The sequence below is a fragment of the Caretta caretta genome, chromosome 12 (assembly GCF_965140235.1).
Source record: "Caretta caretta isolate rCarCar2 chromosome 12, rCarCar1.hap1, whole genome shotgun sequence".
Lineage (NCBI taxonomy): Eukaryota > Metazoa > Chordata > Testudines > Cheloniidae > Caretta > Caretta caretta.
This window is the reverse complement of record NC_134217.1, coordinates 1,548,892-1,573,549: the sequence shown is the minus strand read 5'-3', so window position 1 is coordinate 1,573,549 and position 24,658 is coordinate 1,548,892. Positions and strand designations below refer to the sequence as shown.

Here is a 24,658-nt window from a genome sequence, read left to right as displayed (position 1 = left end):
GCTTGCGCTGGTTTAGCTTGTTCCTGTAAATTTACCAATGCAATTAAACTGAGACAGACCAGGTTTAAACCTACATAAGAGTGTCCACACACTAAGATCCCCCAGTTTAACTAAATCAGTTTAAACAACACCTTTAGTTAAGCCAGGACAACTTTGTCTGGAGCACCAGCCTCTGTGAAGGTATGAGGGCATACAGACGCAGTAAGAGGTTATAATAATCAAACGTATAACACCCCCCCCCCCCTTGCATAGCTCTTTTCAGTAGATCTCCAAGTGTGTTACCAAGGAGGTCAGTGTCATTATCCAAATTGTACAGAAAGGGAAACCGAGGCACAGAGAGGGAGGTGACTTGCCCAGCAGGCCAGTGGCAGAGCTAGGGATAAGAACCCAGATTTCCTGAGTCCCAGCCCAGTATTCTAGTCACTAGGCTACACTGCTTACTGGTTAGCACGTATGTTCAACGGGAAGAGAACAGCCAAACACCCATCGCTCTGAGCAAAACCAAAGGAAGAAGTTTCCTAAGTGCCATTACAAAAATTCCATTAAATGATTGGGAGGGGGGCCTGGGGACCTGTTCTGGAGAAGAAATTGGTCCTGGTTAAATCTGTGTAGATAGGTGTTTGCACCAGTGCTGCCAGTCTCACTACCAAGCAGCGCAGATGAAATGGTGGTGACAGATATAAAGTCCATGCCCTGTACCCAAAGAGGGCAGAGGTACCATAAGACCCTTGTGTAAACCAAGGACCAGGGGCCTGTGGTTACAGCAAGAGAGGAGGTCCCAGCACTGGAGCTGTGCAGGTTAAAGCCATGTGTGTGCCCTCATTGATCTGTTTGGTTATCTGACCTTTTTGTGGGGTTTTCTTTTATATTTGAAAATGACTGACTAGGGCAGGGGTGGGCAAACTTTATGGCCCAAGGGCCACATCGCAGTTGCGAAACGGTATGGAGGGCTGGGTAGGGAAGGCTGTGCCTCCCCAAACAGCCTGGCCCCCGCCCCTTATCTACCCGCTCCCACTTCTCGCTCCCTGACGGCCTCCCTCAGAGCCCCCAACCCATCCAACCCCCCCTGCTCCTTGTCCCTTGACTGCTCCCTCATGGGACCCCACCCACACCTGACCGTCCCCAGGGACCTCACCCCATATCCAACCCCCCTGCCCCCTTCCCCTGACTGCCCTGATCCCTATCCACACCCCCAGCCCCTGACAGGCCTCCCCAGACTACCATGCCTATCAACCCCCCTGTTCCCCATCCCCAACCGCCCCCATCCCCAAACCTCCACCCCATCCAACCACGCCCTGTCCCCTGCCCGCCCCCCCCAACCTCTTTCCCATCCAACCACCCCCTGCTCTCTGTCCCCTGACTGCCTCCCAGGACCCCCTGCCCCTTATCCAACCCTCCGCTCCACGCCCCCTTACCATGCCGCTCAGAGTGGCAGGACTGGCTTATTGGAAAGCCTGGGAGGTGGGTGGGCGCAAGCCACGCTGCCCACTTGGCGGCGCAAAAGGGGGGACAGCAGGGGAGAGACCTGGGGCTAGCTTCCTCGGCTGGGAGCTCAGAGGCCGGGCAGGAAGGTCCCATGGGCCATAGTTTGCCCAACTCTGGACTAGGGTCTGAAAACTGGCAGGAGGGTTCCTTTCCCCAGGCTCCACCTCCTTTGGCTGGTGTATTGAGTACATGGATGCTACTGAAAATGCAGCTTTTATTGCATGGGATGCTCCTGATATTTGTGGCTTGCTTTTTCCTTGCAATAAACGGTGAAGCTCAGAGGGGTTCACTCAGTTTTGAATTTTTTCCTTCGCTTTATGCAAGAATCTTATTGTTGTACAATTTATTCTGAAAAATCCATTTAAAAACAGACTGACGGGATAGTGGGAAATGAAAGAGTCACTGTTGATACTCGTATCGATTGGCTCTGTTCGCCTGGGAATAGTTTGCGTGGCCTCGTGCAATGGGACACGTTCCAATAAACTACGCTCTGTGGGGATTGGAAAGCAGATAGAGGCTAGTTCAAGTCGTGGCAAGAGCAGAAAGGCAATTGCTTGAGTATGGCAGCCGCAAGGCAGACTCCAGCTGCTGCCGTGCACCAACGGCAGTTGCATGAGAACAGCAGTCACAGTCCTGTGCCCACCTTCTTTCTGCTTTCTCCACTGGAACTCCAGCACCACATCGTCGTGTCCCACGAAGGTGTGAACTGGCGTGTTCAGGTCAAAAGTGTTCCAAAGGAGGAGGCTGTTCTCTCGCCGCAGCTGGGGAACCATCACGGTCACCAGCCCGTTGCTGAAAGGCTGGGGGAGAGAAGCACACCCAGAGAGGGGCTGCTCAGCTGCACAACAGTTAGCCTGGCAGCTCTCACTCCCCCATATTGCCTCGATCGTACTTTCCAACACCTTCCCATTCACACTGGCACCAGGGCACATCCTGGCACTGCCACCAGCTGACTTCAGGGAGGATTGTAGGGGCTCAGGAGCCAACCCTACAAGGAGGAGCTTTCAAAGGGGATTACCATGCAAGAGGACTCAACATGCCCTGAAAGGAGAGGGGTGCACTGCGCTCGAAAGAGGCATTCACCACAGCTCATTTAAAACCAGCCATTTCCTTCTGCTTATTACTAACCCCACCTAGCAACAGCGATTTTAACACTCCCTCTTCACCCACCATTCCTGCTGCTCTTTGCACAGGCCGAGCCAAACAGCAATCATTCTTTGGGTCTCACGCACTAGCAATTGTTTGGGGTCCTGACCCTGAAATGGAACACTAAACTACAAGTATGTATTGTGCATACACACCAGGCATGGTACAGGGCCGGAGGGAGGGAGAGGTGAGGAAAGGCTCATTCTGGTGTCTGGGGAAGATGGTGAGTACAAGCTAATGCTGAACGGCTAGGTGTCAAAGGCTATGTGCAAAAACCCCTCTGCGGCAACAAGTCTCAGAGCGCGGGTCAACTGACGTGGGTTTGCGCTACTGGGCTAACAGTGGCAGCGTAAACATTTCTGCTCAGGCTGGAGTCCAGACTCCAAGACCTCCTCCCTCGCTGGGTCTGAGCCTGGGCTCCAGCCCAAGTGGGAGCTTCTATGCAGCTATGTTTAGCCCCCACCGTGAGCCCGAGTCAGTTGACCTGGGCTCTGTGACTCACTACAGTGATTTTTATGTTTTGAATGTAGATATAGCCAAAGCTGAGGAACAACTTGTGCTTTAAATGCCTTGGACCTCACACCACAAAGACAGCAAGTTAGTGCATTCTTAGCTACACAAAAACCGTGACGGCCCATTAAAATACATGGGCATGGTTAAAAAGCCCTCACAGAAGAGATTCAAGAGATAAAATCTCTGAGCAGAAACTGTGAAAGAGGCATGGCTAGGCTGCTACAGTGCCGCTCTTAGTGCGTTGTCTCCACCAGTGCAATGTAAGTCAGTGACAGAGCGGACAGAGGGTATAAGGAACTGCTGAACCAAAGCTGCAGTCCTTCTTTAGGACTTAGACACCAGCTGCAAGCCCCATGTATGCGAGTCTCTGTTACAGTCCTCTGGGAAAGATCCAAGTTTCACATTATTAGGCACCCCCTCCCATGAGCCTGGTTCTCACGGAAGATGCTCTCACACTCGTACTGATCAGTGCTGTAACTGAGGTTTTTAACTCAGATTAATAAAAGCCAGTGGCAAAAACAGTGCTAATGATTCCCAGGGAGGAATGCCTCACTAGGTAATTTCCCTTAGCCATCCCAGGCTCTAGCAAGGCTATGGGGCAGAGGGACCGGTGTTCACACTCACCGTGTATCTCGCCTTCCAGACTGGAACCTGGCAGGGGAGGATATTGAGATATTTCCGAGGCTGACGGTAATCCCAGAACTTCAACAGAACAGAAAACAAGCCAGTGAGCTTCGCTCTCAGGGGTGGTGGGGGGGGGGGATATTTCTGTGTAAGACGTGTGCCAGACATGCGACAGGTGCTCCACAGTGTCGTTAGAGACATCCTTGCACTAATGGAGCTGAACTGGCCCCAAGGGGGGGCTATCAGCCTCAGACACAGTGACTCGGGGTGACAGGTGTGCACTGACCAACACAAGACTTGCTGTAGAGGGTGATGTCTAATACCAGATCTAGTTCCCACTGAAGTCAATGGACAGATGCCCAGTGATTTCAGTGGGAGCTGGGTCAGGCCCTTAGGATGGCACTGGTACATTCCCTCTGAGAGATCTGGGCACTTACCCTGACAGAGTTGTCCTGGCTGGAAGTGGCCAGGATGTACTCGTTGTCCGGATGCCAGTCCAGGCCATGGATTTTAGAGAGATGCGCTGCCAAGTACTCCACTGCAGTGCTGGGTTTCTGCAATCAGAGGCATTTTAGTTCTCACCATGCTGGTTCTTAGGAGCAAGAAATCTGGCCCGATCCTGCCAGGTAAAGAAGGCGCTTCTCCACCCTCACACTCAGTAGACGTCACCAGCCAGAGAGAAAGATAAACAATGGCTTGTAGGCTAGAGAAAAGTTACTGTGAAGTACAGTGGTAAAGTTCCATAGGAGTTAAATACAACAGTGCACTGGGTAAGGGGGCGCTTTATATTTGATGCAACTAGTATCCATCAAGAAGCCAAAAGCAAGGTGCTAAGGGGTATGTTTTCAGAGAGAGGGAGGCCAATGATACAGCTGGGGGAGGGATAGCTCAGTGGTTTGAGCATTGGCCTGCTAAACCCAGGGTTGTGAGTTCAATCCTTGAGGGGGCCATTTAGGGATCTGGGGCAAAAATTGGGGATTGGTCCTGCTTTGAGCAGGGGGTTGGACTAGATGACCTCCTGAGGTCCCTTCCAACCCTGATATTCTATGATTCTATGAGCTCTCCTTCAATCTCAGACTCCATTGGCACCGCGCTTACCTCAAACTGATCGTTCAGAGGGGTGGGAAATGAAGGAAGGAAGGAAGGAAGAAGCAGTGTAGGACTGGCATGGTGCCTTGATCCCACATGTGGGAACATGCAGAGGCTACTCAAAGACTAACAGGAGCTCACCCGCTTATCCCAGATACGGACATCCCCATCGTGGCTGGTTGCTAAACAGCTGGCGTTTTTCTTGTTCCATTTGACCTGGGAGGCTCCAGCTGCAGAAGGAGCAGAGCAGAAAAAGGTCAGCGAACAGCATCTACAAATAGCTTAAAAGTGAGGTGGGCCAATGAGACATGAAGCAGATGCAAAATGTAGGGCGGCCCCACAGCATTTCAGACCACTTGTGTTCTGCACAGGACATACAACTAAGAAGAGATACATCCCAGGAGCGAGTGTGAAAGACCGTGGCAAAACATTTCATGGGAATGCAGCAGCAAAGTTAAAGAGCAGCTGTCCTTCAGAAAGAGGTTAACCCCAGTTTTGGGGGGCTTCATGCATGTCTCTCAAGGAGCTCAGATCCAATGTGGTCCATTTACAAGTCAAAAGATGTTTTTCTGAACCTCCAGCCACTTTCAGCTCATCACAGGGAGCAACTGCCTCTGTGGGGGAGCTACAAGCTCTGCATCTCTCACCACTTTAGCACCAACCCTCTCCCTCTGTCTGCTCCCTGGTGCCCTGTGATTAACTCAGCCCCCTTACTCTCACATGCACCAGTAATACACTATAGAGATTTTAACACTACTCACCTATCACTAACATCCAGGACTTTAATCTTGCTGAGGCTGGAGTGAAGGCTGAGCATAGGCATGTGACTGAGGCGCTAGATGTGTGCGCTGCAAGTGGTTCATTGTTGGAAGTGAAGGGGAGTTCATCATGGAGGTGGGGAATCCAAGGGTATTTGGGTGTCAGGAGACGAGCTAAGGTTGTGGTGGATGTTCGTGCTGGCCTATCTAGAGAACTCTTGGATTGTTAGAGACTGACAGGAAATGCACTTCAGAAGCCTTGACTCTAAAATTTGTCGGATCCTCAGAGACGCCAAGGTTCAAGATAAGTTTTGGGACTCTACCGTCTCCAAGGTAATGGCAGGTCAGAGACAATGCATTTTGCTAAGGGATAGGAACAACCGATGCAGTGTACGGATCTATGTTTCTCAGCTCCATCAGTACTTAGGAACTCAGTCAGCTGCAAAGCCTGCTGCTCAGCAAATGTTCACAGACACAGAGGATGTGTCGGATCTAGGAAGAAAGCTATTGCAGCAGACACACACAGCTCTGCTGTGTCAGGGCTCTGGCATACAAGGCCTATGCTTGATGGATGAAAATGGTTTGCTCGCCTCAAATCATAAGAGACATAAAAAATAACGGTCAAACAAGATGGTAACTAGACTAAGGGACAGATCTTTCCTTCTGTAGCCGACCTCCCTGTCTCCACATATAAATATATGGCTCTCTTGAGATCTGGCCAAAAATAGGGGACCACCACTTAAGCAGACTTTTTTTTTAGAACATAAGAACGGCCATACTGGGTCAGACCAATGGTCCGTCTAGCCCAGTACCCTGTCTTCTGACAGTGGCCAGTGCCAGATACTTCAGAGGGAATGAGCAGAAGGACAATTATCAAGTGATGCATTCCCTGTTGTCCAGTCCCAGCACCTGGCAGTCAGAGGCTTATGGACATCCAGAGCCTGTCTAACAGCCATTGATAGACCTATCCTCCACAAACTCATCTACTTCTTTTTAGAATTTACTTATACTTTTGACCTTCACAACATCCCCTGGCAACAAGTTCCACAGATTGACTATGTGTTGTCTGGAGAAGTACTTCTTGTTTGTTTTAAACCTGCTGCTTATTCATTTCATTAGGTGACCCCTGGCTCTTGTGTGATGAGAAGGGGTAAATGACATCCCTGCTCATGCTCTCCCCACCCGTCATGGTTTGATAGACCTCGATCCTCTCCCCCCGTAGTCGCCTCTTCTCCAAACTGAACGGTCCCAGGCTTTCTAACTTCGCCTCATGTGGAAGCTGTTCCATCCCCCCCCCATCACGTGTGTTGCCCTTTTCTGTACCTTTTCCAATTCTAATCTACCTTTTTTCAGATGGGGCAACCAGAACTGTACACATATTCAAGGTGTGGGTGTACTACGGCTTTATATAGTGGCATTTTTTAAAAGATGTAGTGCCCATCTTTACAGAAGGGAAGGAGGAGGATCCTGGGAACTACAGGCCAGTCAGCCTCACCTCAGTCCCTGGAAAAATCATGGAGCAGGTCCTCAAGGAATCAATTCTGAAGCACTTAGAGGAGAGGAAAGTGATCAGGAACAGTCAGCATGGATTCACCAAGGACAAGTCATGCCTGACTAATCTAATTGCCTTCTATGACGAGATAAGTGGCTCTGTGGATGAGGGGAAAGCGGTGGACGTGTTGTTCCTTGACTTTAGCAAAGCTTTTGACACGGTCTCCCACAGTATTCTTGCCAGCAAGTTCAAGAAGTATGGGCTGGATGAATGGACTCTAAGGTGGATAGAAAGCTGGCTAGATTGTCGGGCTCAACGGGTAGTGATCAATGGCTCCATGTCTAGTTGGCAGCCAGTATCAAGGTGGAGTGCCCCAAGGGTCGATCCTCAGGCCGGTTTTGTTCAATATCTTCATAAATGATCTGGAGGAGGGTGTGGATTGCACCCTCAGCAAGTTTGCAGATGACACTAAAGTGGGAGGAGAGGTAGATACACTGGAGGGTAGGGATAGGATACAGAGGGACCTAGACAAATTAGAGGATTGAGCCAAAAGAAATCTGATGAGGTTCAACAAGGACAAGTGCAGAGTCCTGCACTTAGGATGGAAGAATGCCATGCACCGCTACAGACTAGGGATCGAATGGCTTGGCAGCAGTTCTGTAGAAAAGGACCTAGGGGTTACAGTGGATGAGAAGCTGGATATGAGTCAACAGTGTGCCCTTGTTGCCAAGAAGACCAACGGCATTTTGGGATGTATAAGTAGGGGCACTGCCAGCAGATCGAGGGACGTGATCATTTCCCTCTATTCGATATTGGTGAGGCCTCATCTGGAGTACTGTGTCCAGTTTTGGGCCCCACACTACAAGAAGGATGTGGAAAAATTGAAGAGAGAGTCCAGCGGAGGGCAACAAAAATGTTGAGGGGACTGGAACACATGACTTATGAGAACAGGCTGAGGGAACTGGGATTGTTTAGTCTGCGGAAGAGAAGAATGAGGGGGGATTTGATAGCTGCTTTCAACTATCTGAAAGGGGGTTCCAAAGAGGATGGATCTAGACTGTTCTCAGTGGGAGCGGATGACAGAACAAGGAGTAATGGTCTCAAGTTGCAGTGGGGAGGTTGAGGTTGGATATTAGGAAAAAGTTTTTCACTAGGAGGGTGGTGAAACACTGGAATGCGTTACCTAGGGAGGTGGTGGAATCTCCTTCCTTAGATATTTTTAAGGTCAGGCTTGACAAAGCCCTGGCTGGGATGATTTAGTTGGGGATTGGTCCTGCTTTGAGCAGGGGGTTGGACTAGATGACCTCCTGAGGTCCCTTCCAACCCTGATATTCTACGATTATGATATTTTCCATCTTATTATTTATCCCTTTCCTAATGGTTCCTAACATTCCGTTCGCTTTTTTGGCTGCCGCTGCACAGTGAGTGGCTGTTTCAGAGAACTATCCATAATGACGCCAAGATCTCTTTCCTGAGTGGGAACAGCTCATTCAGACCCTATCATTTTGTACGTATAGCTGGGATTATGTTTTCCAACGTGCCTCACTTTGCACAATCTCCCTTCTGCTTCCCAGTTTCTAATAGAAAAATGAGCTTACATTGATATGGAAGGTTCAGATGTTACGGGAGTTATATAAAGCTACCTGAGGTTCTCTTCTCCCTTTTTTAGTTTGAAACTCCTTTCAAAAGGATTCAAAAACAACCCGGCAAACTTCTGCCGTCCAGCTCTCAAACAGAGACATAAAACAAGAGGCTGCTGTGGGTCAAGAGGTCCTCTGCATTTCTGTAGCATTGCGAATTCATGGCCTGTGAGTAAGGCTGCTGCTGGTACAGACCCTAAAGGGCTGTTAACAAGGCAGATTCTCTCTCTCTCATACACAAGGAGATTAGTGAGGTAGAAGAAACAGCAACCCATAAGGACACTTTCACGTTGGCTCATCTGTGCTCTATCTTCCTCCGTCTCCATTCTAATGTTCTCCATGTGCAGTAACTCATTCACAGAACCTATTAGGTCTTCCCTTAAGGATGATGGGTGGAGATTAACACTGTTGGGGTCTCTGACAAGAGCCTGTCCAGCCAAGGTAGTGTTAGCTGATTGCCTTGACGAGAGCGTGACGTGTAACCCAAAGGAGGACACCTGTGGCATCCTTTCAGATCCCCAGCTGGTTTAAGGTGCTGCAGGGAAGCATGATATTGCATGTTAATGTACCCAGCCCAGAACCCCTCTCTCAGTAACTGGACGGAGGGTGGAAAGTCAGCAGCACTCCAGTGACACCTAAACCAGAGTGGATCCAGACTGCTGGCATTTCACATTAAAAAGGTTGCTGAGCAGTTTTTAAACTAAGAGATTGTGGGGAGGCGGGGGGAAGCCGATTGCTGCAGAGGCGCACATGGATCGGACAGAGACGTCTCTTAGAGGAGAGTCTATTGAGAGAGATTCTCTAGGTTTTAGTCAGGAGGAGAGGATGGAAGAGGATAAAGTATGGGCTAGATCAGATGAGAAACATTCACAAAGAATCTGACACATCAGAGAACGGCAGACAAATAAACAGTGACAAGTTTTTAAAGTGCTTGTACACAAATGCTAGAAGTCTAAGTAATAAGATGGGTGAACTAGAGTACCTCGTGTTAAAGGAGGATATTGATATAATAAGAAAAGGAGGACTTGTGGCACCTTAGAGACTAACAAATTTGTTTGAGCATAAGCTTTCGTGAGCTACAGCTCACTTCATCGGATGCAGCTCATGAAAGCGTATGCTCAAATAAATTTGTTAGTCTCTAAGGTGCCACAAGTACTCCTGTTCTTTTTGCGGATACAGACTAACATGGCTGCTACTCTGAAAATTGATATAATAGGCATCACAGAAACCTGGTGGAGTGAGAACAAGCAATGGGACACAATCATTCCAGGGTAAAAAATATATCGGAAGGATAGAACAGGTTGTGCAGGGGAGTGGGGGTGGGGGTGCACTCTATGTGAAAGAAAATGTAGAATCAAATGAAATAAAAATCTTAAATGAATCCACATGTTCCACAGAATCTCTATGGATAGTAATTCCAGACTCTAATAAGAATATAACAGTAGGGATCTTTTATCTACCACCTGACCAGGATAGTGATAGTGATGATGAAATGCTAAGGGAGATTAGAGAGGCTATCAAAATAAAAAACTCAATAATAGTGGGGGATTTCAATTATTCCCATAATGACTGGGTACATGTCACCTCAGGACGAAATGCAGAGACAAAATTTCTCGACTCTTTAAATGACTGCTTCTTGGAGCACCTGGTACAGGAACCCACAAGGGGAGAGGCAACTCTCGATCTAGTCCTGAGTGGAGCGCAGGATCTGATCCAAGAGGTAACTATAAGAGGACTGCTTGGAAATAGTGATCATAATATAATAACATTTAACATTCCTGTGGTGGGAAGAACACCTCAACAGCCCAACACAGTGGCACTTAATTTCAGAAAGGGGAACTGTGCAAAAATGAGGAGGTTAGTTAAACAGAAATTAAAAGGTACAGTGACTAGAGTAAAAAGAAAAAGGAGTACTTGTGGCACCTTAGAGACTAACAAATTTATTTGAGCATAAGCTTTCATGGGCTACAGCCCACTTCATCGGATGCATAGAATGGAACATGTAGTAAGATATATATATATATATATCTCATACACACAAATACAGATAAGTTGGAAGTTACCATACAAACTGTGAGAGGCTAATTAGTTAAGATGAGCTATTATCAGCAGGAGAAAAAAACTTCTGTAGTGATAATCAAGATGGCCCATTTAGACAGATGACAAGAAGGTGTGAGGATACTTAACTTAAGGAAATAGATTCAATGTGTGTAATGACCCAGCCACTCCCAGTCTCTATTCAAAGCCAAGTTAATGGTATCTAGTTTGCATATTAGTTCAAGCTCAGCGGTTTCTCGTTGGAGTCTGTTTTTGAAGCTTTTCTGTTGCAAAATTGCCACCCTTAAATATTTTACTGAGTGGCCAGAGAAGTTGAAGTGTTCTCCTACCGATTTTTGAATGTTATGATTCCTGATATCAGATTTGTGTCCATTTATTCTTTTGCGTAGAGACTGTCCAGTTTGGCCAATGTTCATGGCAGAGGGGCATTGCTGGCACATGATGGCATATATCACATTGGTAGATGTGCAGGTGAATGAGCCCCGATGGCGTGGCTAATGTGATTAGGTGCTATGATGGTGTCACTTGAATAAACGTGGACAGAGTTGGCATCGGGCTTTGTTGCAAGGATAGGTTCTTGGGTTAGTGTTTTTGTTGTGTGGTGTGTGGTTGCTGGTGAGTATTTGCTTCAGGTTGTGGGGCTGTCTGTAAGCGAGGACTGGTCTGTTTCCCAAGATCTGTGAGAGTGAGGGATCATTTTTCAGGATAGGTTGTAAATCTTTGATGATGCGCTGGAGAAGTTTTAGGTGGGGGCTGAAGGTGATGGCTAGTGGCATTCTGTTATTTTCTTTGTTGGGCCTGTCCTGTAGTAGGTGACTTCTGGGAACTCTTCTGGCTCTGTCAATCTGTTTTTTCACTTCAGCAGCTGGATATTGTAGTTTTAAGAATGCTTGATAGAGCATAATAAGAATAGATAGATAAGAATGTTTGTCTCTGTCTGAGGGATTGGAGCAAATGCAGTTGTATCTTAGAGTTTGGCTGTAGACAATGAATCATGTGGTGTGTCCTGGATGGAAGCTGGAGGCATGTAGGTAAGTATAGCGGTCAGTAGGTTTCCCATATAGGGTGGTGTTTATGTGACCATCGCTTATTAGCACAGTAGCGTCCAGGAAATGGACTGCTTGTGTGGATTGGACGAGGCTGAGGTTGATGGTTGAGGCTGAGGGGATGGAAATTGTTGAAATCATGGTGGAATTCCTCAAGGGCTTCTTTTCCGTGGGTCCAGATGATGAAGATGTCATCAATGTAGCGCAAGTAGAGTAGGGGCATTAGGGGACGAGAACCGAGGAAGCGGTGTTTTAAGTAAACCATAAAAATGTTGGCATACTGTGGGGCCATGCGGGTACCCATAGCAGTGCCGCTGATTTGAAGGTATACATTGTCCCCAAATGTGAAATAGTTGTGGGTGAGGACAAAGTCACAACGTTCAGCCACAAGGTTTGCCGTGACATTATCGGGGATACTGTTCCTGATAGCTTGTAGTCCATCTTTGTGTGTAATGTTCGTGTAGAGGGCTTCTACATCCATAGTGGGCAGGATAGTGTTTTCAGGAAGACCACCGATGGATTGTAGTTTCCTCAGGAAGTCAATGGTGTCTCGAAGATAGCTGGGAGCGCAGGGCCTGAGGAGAGAGTCCACATAGCCAGACAATCCTGCTGTCAGGGTGCCAATGCCTGAGATGATGGGGCATCCAGGATTTCCAGGTTTATGGATCTTGGGTAGCAGACAGAATACCCCTGGTCGGGGCTCTAGGCATTTGTCTGCACAGATCTGTTCCTGTGCTTTTTCAGGGAGTTTCTTGAGCAGATGGTGTAGTTTCTTTTGGTAATCCTCAGTGGGATCAGAGGATAATGGCCTGTAGAATATGGAGTTAGAGAGCTGCCTAGCAGCTTCTTGTTCAAATTCCAACTTATTCCTGATGACGACAGCACTAGAGTGAAATCCCTGCAAGCTGCATGGACACTTTTCAAAGACACCATAATAGAGGCCCAACTTAAATGTATACCCCAAATTAAAAAACACAGTAGAAGAACTAAAAAAGAGCCACCGTGGCTTAACAACCATGTAAAAGAAGCAGTGAGAGATAAAAAGGCATCTTTTAAAAAGTGGAAGTCAAATCCTCATGAAGTAAATAGAAAGAAGCATAAACACTGCCAAATTAAATGTAAAAATGTAAGAAGAAAAGCCAAAAAGGAGTTTGAAGAACAGCTAGCCAAAAACTCAAAAGGTAATAACAAAATGAAGCATCAGAAGCAGGAAACCTGCTAAACAACCAGTGGGACCCCTGGACGATCGAGATACAGAAGGAGCACTTAAAGATGATAAAGTCATCGCAGAGAAACTAAATGAATTCTTTGATTCAGTCTTCACGGCTGAGGATGTTAGGGAGATTCCCAAACCTGAGCCGTCTTTTGTAGGTGACAATCTGAGGAATTGTCACAGATTGAAGTGTCACTAGTGGAGTTTTTGGAATTAATTGAGAAACTTAACAGTAACAAGCCACCTGGACCAGATGGCATTTGAAAGAACTCAAATGTGAAATTGCGGAACTATTAACTATAGTTTGTAACCTGTCCTTTACATCAGGGATAGTGCTTGGGGTGTGCTACAGACCACCGGGATCTAAGTTGGATATGGATAGAGCCCTTTTAAATGTTTTTAATAAAGTAAATACTAATGGAAACTGTGTGATCATGGGAGACTAACTTCCCAGATATAGACTGGAGGACGAGTGCTAGTAATAACAATAGGGCTCAGATTTTCCTAGATGCGATAGCTGATGGATTCCTTCATCAAGTAGTTGCTGAACCGACTAGAGGGGATGCCATTTTAGGTTTGGTTTTGGTGAGTAGTGAGGACCTCCTAGAAGAAATGGTTGTAGGGGATAATCTTGGCTCAAGTGATCATGAGCTAATTCAGTTCAAACTGAACGGAAGGATTAACAAAAATAAATCTGCAACTAGGGTTTTTGATTTCAAAAGGGCTGACTTTCAAAATTAAGGAAATTAGTTAGGGAAGTGGCTTGGACTGAAGAATTTATGCATCTAAAGGTAGAGGAGGCCTGGGATTATTTTAAATCAAAGCTGCAGAAGCTATCGGAAAGCCTGCATCCCAAGAAAGGGGAAAAATTTCATAGGCAGGAGTTGTAGACCAAGCTGGATGAGCAAGCAACTCAGAGAGGTGATTAAGAAAAAGCAGAAAGCATACAGGGAGTGGAAGAAGGGAGGGATCAGCAAGGAAAGCTACCTTATTGAGGTCAGAACATGTAGGGATAAAGTGAGACAGGCTAAAAGTCAAGTAGAGTTGGACCTTGCAAAGGGAATTAAAACCAATAGCAAAAGGTTCTATAGCCATATAAATAAGAAGAAAACAAAGAAAGACGACATGGGACCGCTAAACACTGAGGATGGAGTGGAGGTCAAGGATAATCTAGGCATGGCCCAATATCTGAACAAATACTTTGCCTTGGTCTTTAATGAGGAGCTTAGGGATAATGGTAGGGTGACAAATGGGAATGAGGATATGGAGGTACATATTACCATATCTGAGGTAGAAGAGAAACTCAAACAGCTTAATGGGACTAAATCAGGGGGCCCAGATAATCTTCATCCAAGAATATTAAAGGATTTGGCACATGAAATTGCAAGCCTATTAGCAAGAATTTTTAATGAATCTGTAAACTCAGGGGTTGTACCGTATGATTGGAGAATTGCTAACATAGTTCCTATTTTTAAGAAAGGGGAAAAAAGTGATCCGGGTAACTATTGGCCTGTTAGTTTGACATCTGTAGTATGCAAGGTCTTGGAAAAAATTTTGAAGGAGAAGGTAGTTAAGGACATTGAAGTCAATGGTAAATGGGACAAAATACAACATGGTTTTACAAAAGGTAGATCATGCCAAACCAACCTGATCTCCTTCTTTGAGAAAGTAACAGATTTTTTAGACAAAGGAAACACAGTGGATCTAATTTACCTAGATTTCAGTAAGGCGTTTGATACCGTGCCACATGGGGAATTATTAGTTAAATTGGATAAGATGGGGATCAATAGGAAAATTGAAAGGTGGATAAGGAATTGGTTAAAGGGGAGACTACAACGGGTCCTACTGAAAGGTGAACTGTCAGGCTGGAGGGAGGTTACCAGTCAAGTTCCTCAAGGATCGGTTTTGGGACCAATCTTTTTATTATTGACCTCAGCACAAAAAGCGGGAATGTGCTAATAAAGTTTGAGTATGATACAAAGCTGGGAGGTATTGCCAATTTAGAGAAGGACATCCTACAGGAGGATCTGGATGACCTTGTAAACTGGAGTAATAGTAATAGGATGAAATTTAATAGTGAGAAGTGTAAGGTCATGCATTTAGGGATTAACAACAAGAATTTTAGTTATAAGCTAGGGACGCACCAATTAGAAGTAACGGAGGAGGAGAAGGACCTTGGAGTATTGGTTGATCATAGGATGACTATGAGCCGCCAATGTGATATGGCCGTGAAAAAAGCTAATGTGGTCTTGGGATGCATCAGGAGAGGTATTTCCAGTAGGGATAAGGAGGTTTTAGTACTGTTATACAAGGCACTGGTGAGACCTCTCCTGAAATACTGTGTGCAATTCTGGTCTCCCATGTTTAAGAAGGATGAATTCAAACTGGAACAGGTACAGAGAAGGGCTACTAGGATGATCCGAGGAATGGAAAACTTGTCTTATGAAAGGAGACTCAAGGAGCTTGGCTTGTTTAGCCTAACTAAAAGAAGGTTGAGGGGAGATATGATTGCTCTCTCTAAATATATCAGAGGGATAAATACTGGAGAGGGAGAGGAATTATTTAAGCTCAGTACCAATGTGGACACAAGAACAAATGGATATAAAGTGGTCACCAGGAAATTTAGACTAGAAATTAGATGAAGGTTTCTAACCATCAGAGGAGTGAAGTTTTGGAATAGCCTTCCAAGGGAAGCAGTGGGGGCAAAAGATCTATCTGGCTTTAAGATTAAACTCGATAAGTTTATGGAGGAGATGGTATGATGGGATAACATGGTTTTGGTAATTAAATATTCATGGTAAATAGGCCCAATGGCCTGTGATGGTCTATTAGATGGGGTGGGATCTGAGTTACCCAGGAAAGAGTTTTTCTGTGGTATCTGGCTGATGAATCTTGCCCATATGCTCAGGGTTTAGCTGATTGCCATATTTGGGGTCAGGAAGGAATTTTCCTCCAGGGCAGATTGGAAGAGGCCCTGGAGGTTTTTCGCCTTTCTCTGTAGCATGTGGTACGGGTCACTTGCTGGAGGATTCTCTGCTCCTTGAAGTCTTTAAACTACGATTTGAGGACTTCAATAGCACAGACATAGGTGAGAGGTTTTTTGCAGGAGTGGTGGGTGAAATTCTGTGGCTTGCGTTGTGCAGGAGTTCGGACTAGATGATCATAATGGTCCCTTCTGACCTAAATATCTATGAATCAGCTACCGTACCGAATGACTTGAAGATAGCGAATGTAACGCCAATATTTAAGAAGGGCTCTAGAGGTGATCCTGGCAATTACAGACCGGTAAGTCTAATGTCAGTACTGGGCAAATTAGTTGAAACAATAGTAAAGAATAAAATAGTCAGACACATAGAAGAACATAAATTGCTGCGCAAAAGTCAACATGGTTTCTGTAAAGGGAGATCATGTCTTACTAATCTATTAGAGTTCTTTGAGGGGGTCAACAAACATGTGGACAAGGGGGATTCAGTGAACACAATGTACTTCGATTTCCAGAAAGCCTCTGACAAGGTCCCTCACCAAAGGCTCTTAAGTAAATTAAGTTGTCATGGGATAAGAGGGAAGATCCTTTCATGGATTGAGAACTGGTTAAAAGACAGGGAACAAAGGGTAGGAATAAATGGTAAATTTTCAGAATGGAGAGGGGTAATGAGTAGTGTTCCCCAAGGGTCAGTCCTAGGACCAATCCTATTCAACTTATTCATAAATGATCTGGAGAAAAGGGTAAACAGTGAGGTGGCAAAGTTTGCAGATGATACTAAACTACTCAAGATAGTCAAGACCAAAGCAGACTGTGAAGAACTTCAAAAAAATCTCACCAAACTAAGTGATCGGGCAACAAAATGGCAAATGAAATTTACTGTGGATAAATATAAAGTAATGCACATTGGAAAAAATAACCCCAATTATACATACAATATGTGGGGGGCTAATTTAGCTACAACTAATCAGGAGAAAGATCTTGGAGTCATCGTGGATAGTTCTCTGAAGACGTCCACGCAGTGTGCAGCGGCAGTCAAAAAAGCAAACGGGATGTTAGGAATCATTAAAAAAGGGATAGAGAATAAGAAAAAGAATATCTTATTGCTCTTATATAAACCCATGGTATGCCCACATCTTGAATACTGCATACAGATGTGGTCCCCTCATCTCAAAAAAGATATACTGGCATCAGAAAAGGTTCAGAAAAGGGCAACTAAAAGGATTAGGGGTTTGGAACAGGTCCCATATGAGGAGAGATTAAAGAGGCTAGGACTTTTCAGCTTCGAAAAGAGGAGACTAAGAGGGGCTATGATAGGGCTATGATAAAATCATGAGTGGTGTGGAGAAAGTGAATATGGAAAAGTTATTTACTTCTTCCCATAATATAAGAACTAGGGTCCACCAAATGAAATTGCAAGTTTAAAACGAATAAAAGGGAAGTTCTTCTTCACTCAGTGCATAGTCAACCTGTGGAACTCCTTGCCTGAGGAGGTTGTGAAGGCTAGGACTATAACAAGGTTTAAAAGAGAACTGGATAAATTCATGGAAGTTAAGTCCATTAATGGCTATTAGCCAGGATGGGTAAGGAATGGTGTCTCTAACCTGTTTGTCAGGGGGTGGAGATCGATGGCAGGAGTGAGATCACTAGATCATTACCTGTTAGGTTCCCTCCCTCTGGGGCACCTGGCATTGGCCACTGTCGGTAGACAGGATACTGGGCTGGATGGACCTTTGGTCTGACCCAATATGGCCGTTCTTATGTTCTTATAACACCCCAGGATACATTTTAGTTTCTCAACTGGTTCAGTCAAGTATAAAAGGACATAGAAAAATTGCGTTAGGGAAGAGAGCCATGGTTTAGAGAGAACAGACACGTGCAGCAGGGTGATGAGGAAAGAACAAGGCTCCGTACATCTGAGTCACAGAGACACCACACAGCTAAGCACCTCACTTTCGAGCAGCTGCCCTAGCACCACCACAGGGTCCTGTACCCAAGAGCTTTCCAACCATTCGTTCAGCCTCCCAAGCCCACCTGGAGGGGAGTAGGTATTATGGGGAGGAGGTGACTGGGATAAAGTCAGTGGCAGAGGTGGGACTAGAACTCAGCTCTCGTGCTTTAGCTCCTCCCCTTTTGTCATAGTCAGTCATTGTTACGAGACACAGAGTCCCCAGCAAGCCTGTCAGCATGAGACAGACATGTATACGGAGCTCTCAGCACAGGAACAAATGAGCACAGCACCATAGCGCCTCCTGCATATGGAGTAGGTATGTGCTTGAGGCATAATCAGAGCCAAGGTGAGAGGGGGCCCAGACCCCTCCATCTTATCACCCTCACCCTCTCTGTGCTTTCAACCACTCTGCATAGCTCATTTACCTGCTAAAGCCAGTCTTCCTTCGTTCCAGCCAGCCAGCTCTGCAACGCCCTCCCCTGCCCCCAGCTGGCTGGCATGCCACTTCCCCACTGCACCCCAGGCACTCCTTCAGGCTGACTCACAGCTGCCCAATGCATGCAGGCCATCCAGCCAGCCTCCTGCCCACTCACTCAACACCTCTCCACGCCCCCAATCGCTGTGACTCTTGGCCCTAGCGATTATTTTGGCACTGGAAAATGGCAGCATGCAACCAAGGAGGCCTCTCCTCTTCATACACCTCAATTCTGCTCTAAACAGCGTCTCTGAAAAGAGCCTTTGGACCTCCAAGAAACAGCTACTGCCCAGGCTGCTGCTGTGTGGGACAGTCACCTATGCTAGTGTTTTCATGCCTGGGTCTGAATGCAGAAGAAAACCAGAGAGAGCAGGGAGGGTGGAATAGCAGAGGCATATGACAATGCAGGCAGAGGTTATGCCTATAACAGGAACTAGTACTTACCAACTGCAGAGAGCGAGACTGTAGGTTTCCTGGTGTCCCTGAAACATAACATTACCAATATAAGTCCCTCATCTCTCCTCAGCTGGGACAACCCCTTCTCCCCTGGGAGGTCCTTTCTAATGGAAAATTGAACTTATTACTGGCTCCTGGATCTTATTTATCTCTGGGGGGTTGTTTTTTTTTTAAACAAGGAGGCAGATATGACATAAACTTGTCTGTGCTCACAAACAAGTCTAATGGAAGGGGGCACCAGCCAGAGAAGAATCACAATTTTAGCCTGTGCTTTAACATGTAAAGCATTAAGATTAAATATAATACTTAGTCCTGCCTTGAATGCAAGAGACTGGACTAGATGACCTCTCAAGGTCCCTTCCAGTTCTATGATTCTAAGACTGTAGGCAGAACTGGGGGCTTTTTAGCAGAGTCTTTGTGATAGGGTAGGGGGGAGAGAAACTATGCTCCCTTTGGCGTGTGGCTATTGTGGGAGGCAAAGGGACAGCTACTGCCATTCTTGTGGTGGACGTTACAACACAACATTTCCAAAGAAGATTCAGCAGTATATGAAGAAGCTACAGTAAAATTAGACAACCTGCCAATCAGTTTATCAAAGCCTTTGATGATCCCAATTCACAGCAGATGGAATCACAGCCCCAGAGTAAAGAAAACTTATCTGTCTCCAGGCTATAATAAAATTAGGAGGAATTAATAAAGTTGAGCGGTCCCGATGGGCCAGTTGCTGAGCTGGTGTAAGTAAATGCAGCACTGTGACAACTCACAGCAGCAGACACTCCGACCTTAGGACTTTAACATAAGAATGGCCATACTGGGTCAGACCAAAGATCCATCCAGCACAGTATCCTGTCTACCGACAGTGGCCAATGCCAGGTGCCCCAGAGGGAGGGAACCTAACATGTAATGATCTAGTGATCTCTCTCCTGCCATCCACCTCCACCTTCTGACAAACACAGGCTACGGACACCATTCCTTACCCATCCTGGCTAATAGCCATTAATGGACTTACCCTCCATGAATTTATCCAGTTCTCTTTTAAACCCTGTTATAGTCCTAGCCTTCACATCCCCCTTAGGCAAGAAGTTCCACAGGTTGACTGTGTGTTGAGTGAAGAAGAACTTCCTTTTATTTGTTTTAAACCTGTTACCCATTAATTTCATTTGGTGGCCCCTAGTTTTTATATTATGGGAACAAGTATAACTCACTTTAACTCACTCTTAGGTGGAACTGGTCAAGAAATTCTTCACTCTAATGAAATACTTCAAATAAAAACAAATAAAAAAAATTTAAGCAGTTTTCTTTGCAATTATTCAGGCTGTTGAAAAACTGAAGGTTTTTGACAAAAATGGAGTTTTTTCTTTCCCCCCCAAAGGAAAAAAAAGGCAGTTTTCTATTAAAAAAAGTTTTGATAGAAAGATTTTTGGGGCAAAAATCCATCAGTGCCTCTTCCTGTTCAGTGTGGGACCATGACATAACTTTATAGAACAGCACAACTGTGCAGATTCTGAACCTACTTGAAGGACTGGGGAGCTGTTGAGACTAAGGGAAATTGGTTCTGGCTTCTGCAAGCACAGCTGAAAGAGAACGAGAGCACTTTTTCCTCCAAGCTGCCAGTCACCAAAAAAGAGAAGCCCCATAATCTTCCCATAGCGTAAGAGTGGAGGCTCTTGCTCTTACTTGATATCCCAAACGTAGATGTACGTATCAACAGAACTGGTAACCAGCAGATCTGGCTCAAACACCGCCCAGTCTAAATCACTGCAAATGCAAAACCAAAGGAGAACACAATTGTCAGTTGCACACATAACACACTGTTGGCATTCTCTTCTCGGCAGTTCATAAAGCAACTCTCCACAACTTTCCGTAACAAACCCATGGCATTTACATTGAGATTTCCTAAAGACTTCATGAATAAAAGCAGGACCTACCTTATTTCTTTAAGTAAATGATCCTCGCCACACTCTGCCTTATAGCTACTACTTCTGCCCACCGCCCCACAAAAAGAGGGTTTCAGAGTGGTAGCCGTGTTAGTCTGAATCAGCAAAAACAATGAGGAGTACTTGTGGCACTTTAGAGACTAACAAATTTATCAGGACATAAACTTCTGTGGGCTAAAACCCACTTCATCAGATGCATGGAGTTGAAAAGGTGTTACTCACACCTTCTTGTCAACGGTTTGAAATGAGCCATCCTGATTACCACTATAAAAGGGATGTTTCCTCCTGTTGATAATAACCCACTTTAATTGAATTGTCTCGTTAGAACTGACCCCCCGCTTGGTAAGGCAACTCCCATCTTTTAATGTACTGTTATATAGATCTTCCTACTGTATTTTCCACTCCATGCATCTGATGAAGTGGGTTTTAGCCCACGAAAGCTTATACCCAAATAAATTTGTTAGTCTCTAAGGTGCCACAAGTCCTCCTCGTTGTTTTTACAAAGAGAGGGGATATTTTAGCAGCAAACCCCAGATTGCCACGCATTTCTTAGCCCCAGCCCTCCATTCTGCGAGGCACATCACAGCTGTACGTGCAACACAAACACAGCCCTCAACCAGAGAGGGCTGGCAACTGTCCGAAGGGCTGCAATTAGTCTTCACAATCCACATGCAAGGGAGAAATGCTTTCTTTACCCCATCCCCACCACAGAATGAAAGCACTAGTCCTGTGACAATCCCAGGCCCACCCGTTGGCATGCATCAGACTCCAGAGCTTCCCCGTGTACTAGTGCAATGTGCGACAACTTAGCCATTAAGGACTGCCTGTGCCCTACTTCCCTGTCTCTGGCGTCAGTCTGAGTCGCAGGTGGGATTCAGTTTAATAGCCCCTGGCTGTCTGTTTCCCTGACGGCGGCTGCTGTTCTTTAGGAGAACTGCCATGGGAAAGTGTAATGACACCGAAGTCACCAGACACTAACTTGAACCAGATGTGCATGCTGCAGCCATGGAATGGTGGCCTCTTTAAATCAGAGATCTTCTCCAAGTGGCAGCAGGGGCTAAGAAAGTGGGTAAAAATAGTCTGAATTTCTCCAAGCAAAAGGGTTGTGATGACTATGCTTCAGTGTACACCAGCTATGAAGCCAGCCCTGTGATTTTCCTCACAGTACCTCAAAGCAGTGCTGGGTTCCTCATTCTCATACCTGATCACACGCGTGTGCCCTTGCAGTGACGTGCCAACTTCCCCATTACCATCTTTCCATTTATACAGGTCAACTCGCTGGTTGCTCTGAAATTAAATGGATGAAATGAGGTGGTGGAAGGCCCACAGAGCAGTACAGGGCTCCGGATCTGTCAAGTTCGAGGTCCCTGCGATTGGAACAGTATCAGTTACTGGTGAGTCAAACCCTTTATGGCAGAGGCTTCACTCAGAGTGGGAGGGGAACGAAGATGAACCCATGCCTGATTGGCAGATAAAGCTTTTGAAACTCTCTTCAAAGCCTAAATCTTGCTTCAATTCACTCAAAATTAGAGGTGAATAGGAATGTAGACAAAATCCCAAGGTCAAATGTTTCCCTAAGTGTCCTACTCTGGACCCAGTGTGTGGTGTTCAAACTACCGGCAGCCATGAGTCAGCCTGCAGGAATTCCTTTGCATTCTATACAGATTTATCCTGGAGTTTTAAATGACAGGTGGGAAGAGGTCCCCCAAAACCCATCTATGCCACTGCCAAACAGGAAGGAGTGACTGCTACAGTGGGAGCATTTCAGGGTGCTCCCCACTCCTTCTGGCTAAGGGAATGAGGCACTAGCTCACATTGCTATTTGGAGATCACAAGGATGACCCAGGTGTATCTATGGTAAGTATCTCCCTGGAACTGTTACTTAGATTGGAAGCTCTTTGGGGAAGGGACTGTCTTTTTGTTTTGTGTTTGTACAGTTCCTAGCACAACAGGGTCTTGGTCCATGGCTAGGGCTCTGAGGCACTACTGTAATACACCTAATAAATAATAGTGTGGTTCCAAGACTCATTCTTGTTACAGCAGAGAGACCGCTTCGCTAGAGTTAAGACCAGTTTTCTGTTTAAAGCTTGATTCTAAGTTCTCTAGAATCAGATTGCCTTGAAATTCAGTGTGCCTCATAGGGCTGTGGGGTTTTCTTAGCGAGCCAAATTTGGCCCCATTTGGCCAAGGGGTTCCCAAGATAAAGCTCCTGGAAAAAAACAGCTTTTCTTAAAGCTGACAGATTCTGGCAACCTCCCTTTTACTTGCAGACAGAGATAAAACCAGGGCTCAGCTCATCACACCACAGCAGAGCTCTTTTGGGGGAAATCAAATTAAATGCTATTTCAAAAAGGGCTCATTGCAAGCCTCCCGCGCTTATTCTTGCACCTAACCAATTACACTGAGCATGTACAGACAAAGAAGTTAACAGGATTATTAGCTTCAATGTTTCCCACCAGCTGGATAGTGCAAGGGGATAAGCAGCAGTCCACTGAACATGACCTAAGCTCAACTCTGCCCGATTTTCAGAAGTTTGAGCTTCGCTGAACCTGACATTCTGGAAGGGAACGAGGTATCACCGAGAACATTAACTCTGCATTAACAAAGCTTTTGCCATTTAATTATCTGCATTATCCCCTTGTTTTAACAGTACAGACATCTGATGGAAACCATAATAGTTCAGAGTACAGGTAGTTTACATTTATGCAGCACTATTCATTCCAAAGCTCGGTATTTACAGATGGATAACACACTTCCTCATCACTGAAACGCAACCCTCCGGCTCTGTGATGGAATGTGGCACCTGTTTAACAGTGACAGCAATTCTATACGTGGGCTTAGAACAGGGAGACTCCCACAGCCTTTTGAAAGCGTCGGGGGATTTGGGGGAGGTGGAATACCAGTCCACAGTGAAATTTGGCCAGGGCACCCCGGATACCACCTCACCTCTTTGTAGGATGTGTCAGCAGGTGTCTCAGGACCTCAGTGGCACATGTCAGCCGGAAGGTGGCATCTTTGGCAGCACAGCTCCTGGTTCCAGAGAGCGACAGCTGCACACTGCGATTGCTTCCCAACAACCACTCCTCAGGGCACGTATGAGGAATGGCTTCAGAAGGGTCTGTTCACCCCTCTTGAAGAAATGTTTATGACTATCCTGAAGGCGGGGGAATAACAGGGTCCCAGGAACAGAAGGACATGAACTTTCCCAGGCCAGACTCTAGTCAGAGCCAGGCACAAGGAGAGAACGTGTGTGCGGATTCCTTTGGGAAGAAGCCAAAAAATAAGAACTCCTCCTCCAGCAACCCTGGGATGGACTTCCTCTCTGCCTGCATTGACTGCAGTCATGTACAGCACACAAAAGAAACGTGAATGACTCCCAAGTCAGAGTGATGGTGTTTCACACCCCCTGCGCACAGCCATAAAGGGCCACCCAAGGTGCAGTTCACTCGAGAGGGCTATCTCTAAAGAGTCCTGAAAACCAATGAAAACTTCAGAAGTGTCATGAGAACACTGCACAGACTTCAAGGAGAAGGATTCTAGCATTCCTGCCTCCAAATTAGATAGGGTAAGTTTTAGCCCGTGGAAAGCCCTCTTCCAGACTGCCACCGGAACATCAGCCAACAACAACAAGGGAGAAAAGCCTCTCTCTCTCCTCTGGCCTGGAGATGGGGATGCCGCCACTTGAGCCCTAATGCGAACTCCTTCCCTGACCTGCTTCAGCAATGAGGATACCTATAAACCTATTACCAAGACACTGAAACGCAATGGAATTCGTTTGTAGGCAGGCTTGGT

The 24,658-nt window shown here is 46.1% G+C and overlaps 1 protein-coding gene across 7 annotated transcripts in view; it reads right to left on the bottom strand.

Annotated features, from left to right (window-relative positions):
* WDR59 (WD repeat domain 59) overlaps window positions 1-24,658 on the bottom strand; it is an 88,334-nt gene that overhangs the window by 43,838 nt on the left and 19,838 nt on the right. For 6 of the 7 annotated variants that reach the window (XR_007352348.2, XM_048817075.2, XM_048817079.2 and 3 more), the window contains 7 exons: window positions 22,068-22,153; window positions 20,607-20,687; window positions 18,918-18,955; window positions 4,999-5,087; window positions 4,206-4,322; window positions 3,769-3,846; window positions 2,129-2,285 (listed from right to left, as the gene is read on the bottom strand). Coding sequence is in view for 6 of the 7 variants with exons in the window: in XM_048817075.2 (XP_048673032.1) it covers window positions 2,129-2,285; window positions 3,769-3,846; window positions 4,206-4,322; window positions 4,999-5,087; window positions 18,918-18,955; window positions 20,607-20,687; window positions 22,068-22,153 (646 nt within the window). In the remaining variant the exon portion in view is untranslated. The remainder of the gene's footprint in view (window positions 1-2,128; window positions 2,286-3,768; window positions 3,847-4,205; window positions 4,323-4,998; window positions 5,088-18,917; window positions 18,956-20,606; window positions 20,688-22,067; window positions 22,154-24,658) is intronic. The other variant, XM_048817078.2, reaches the window with a different exon arrangement.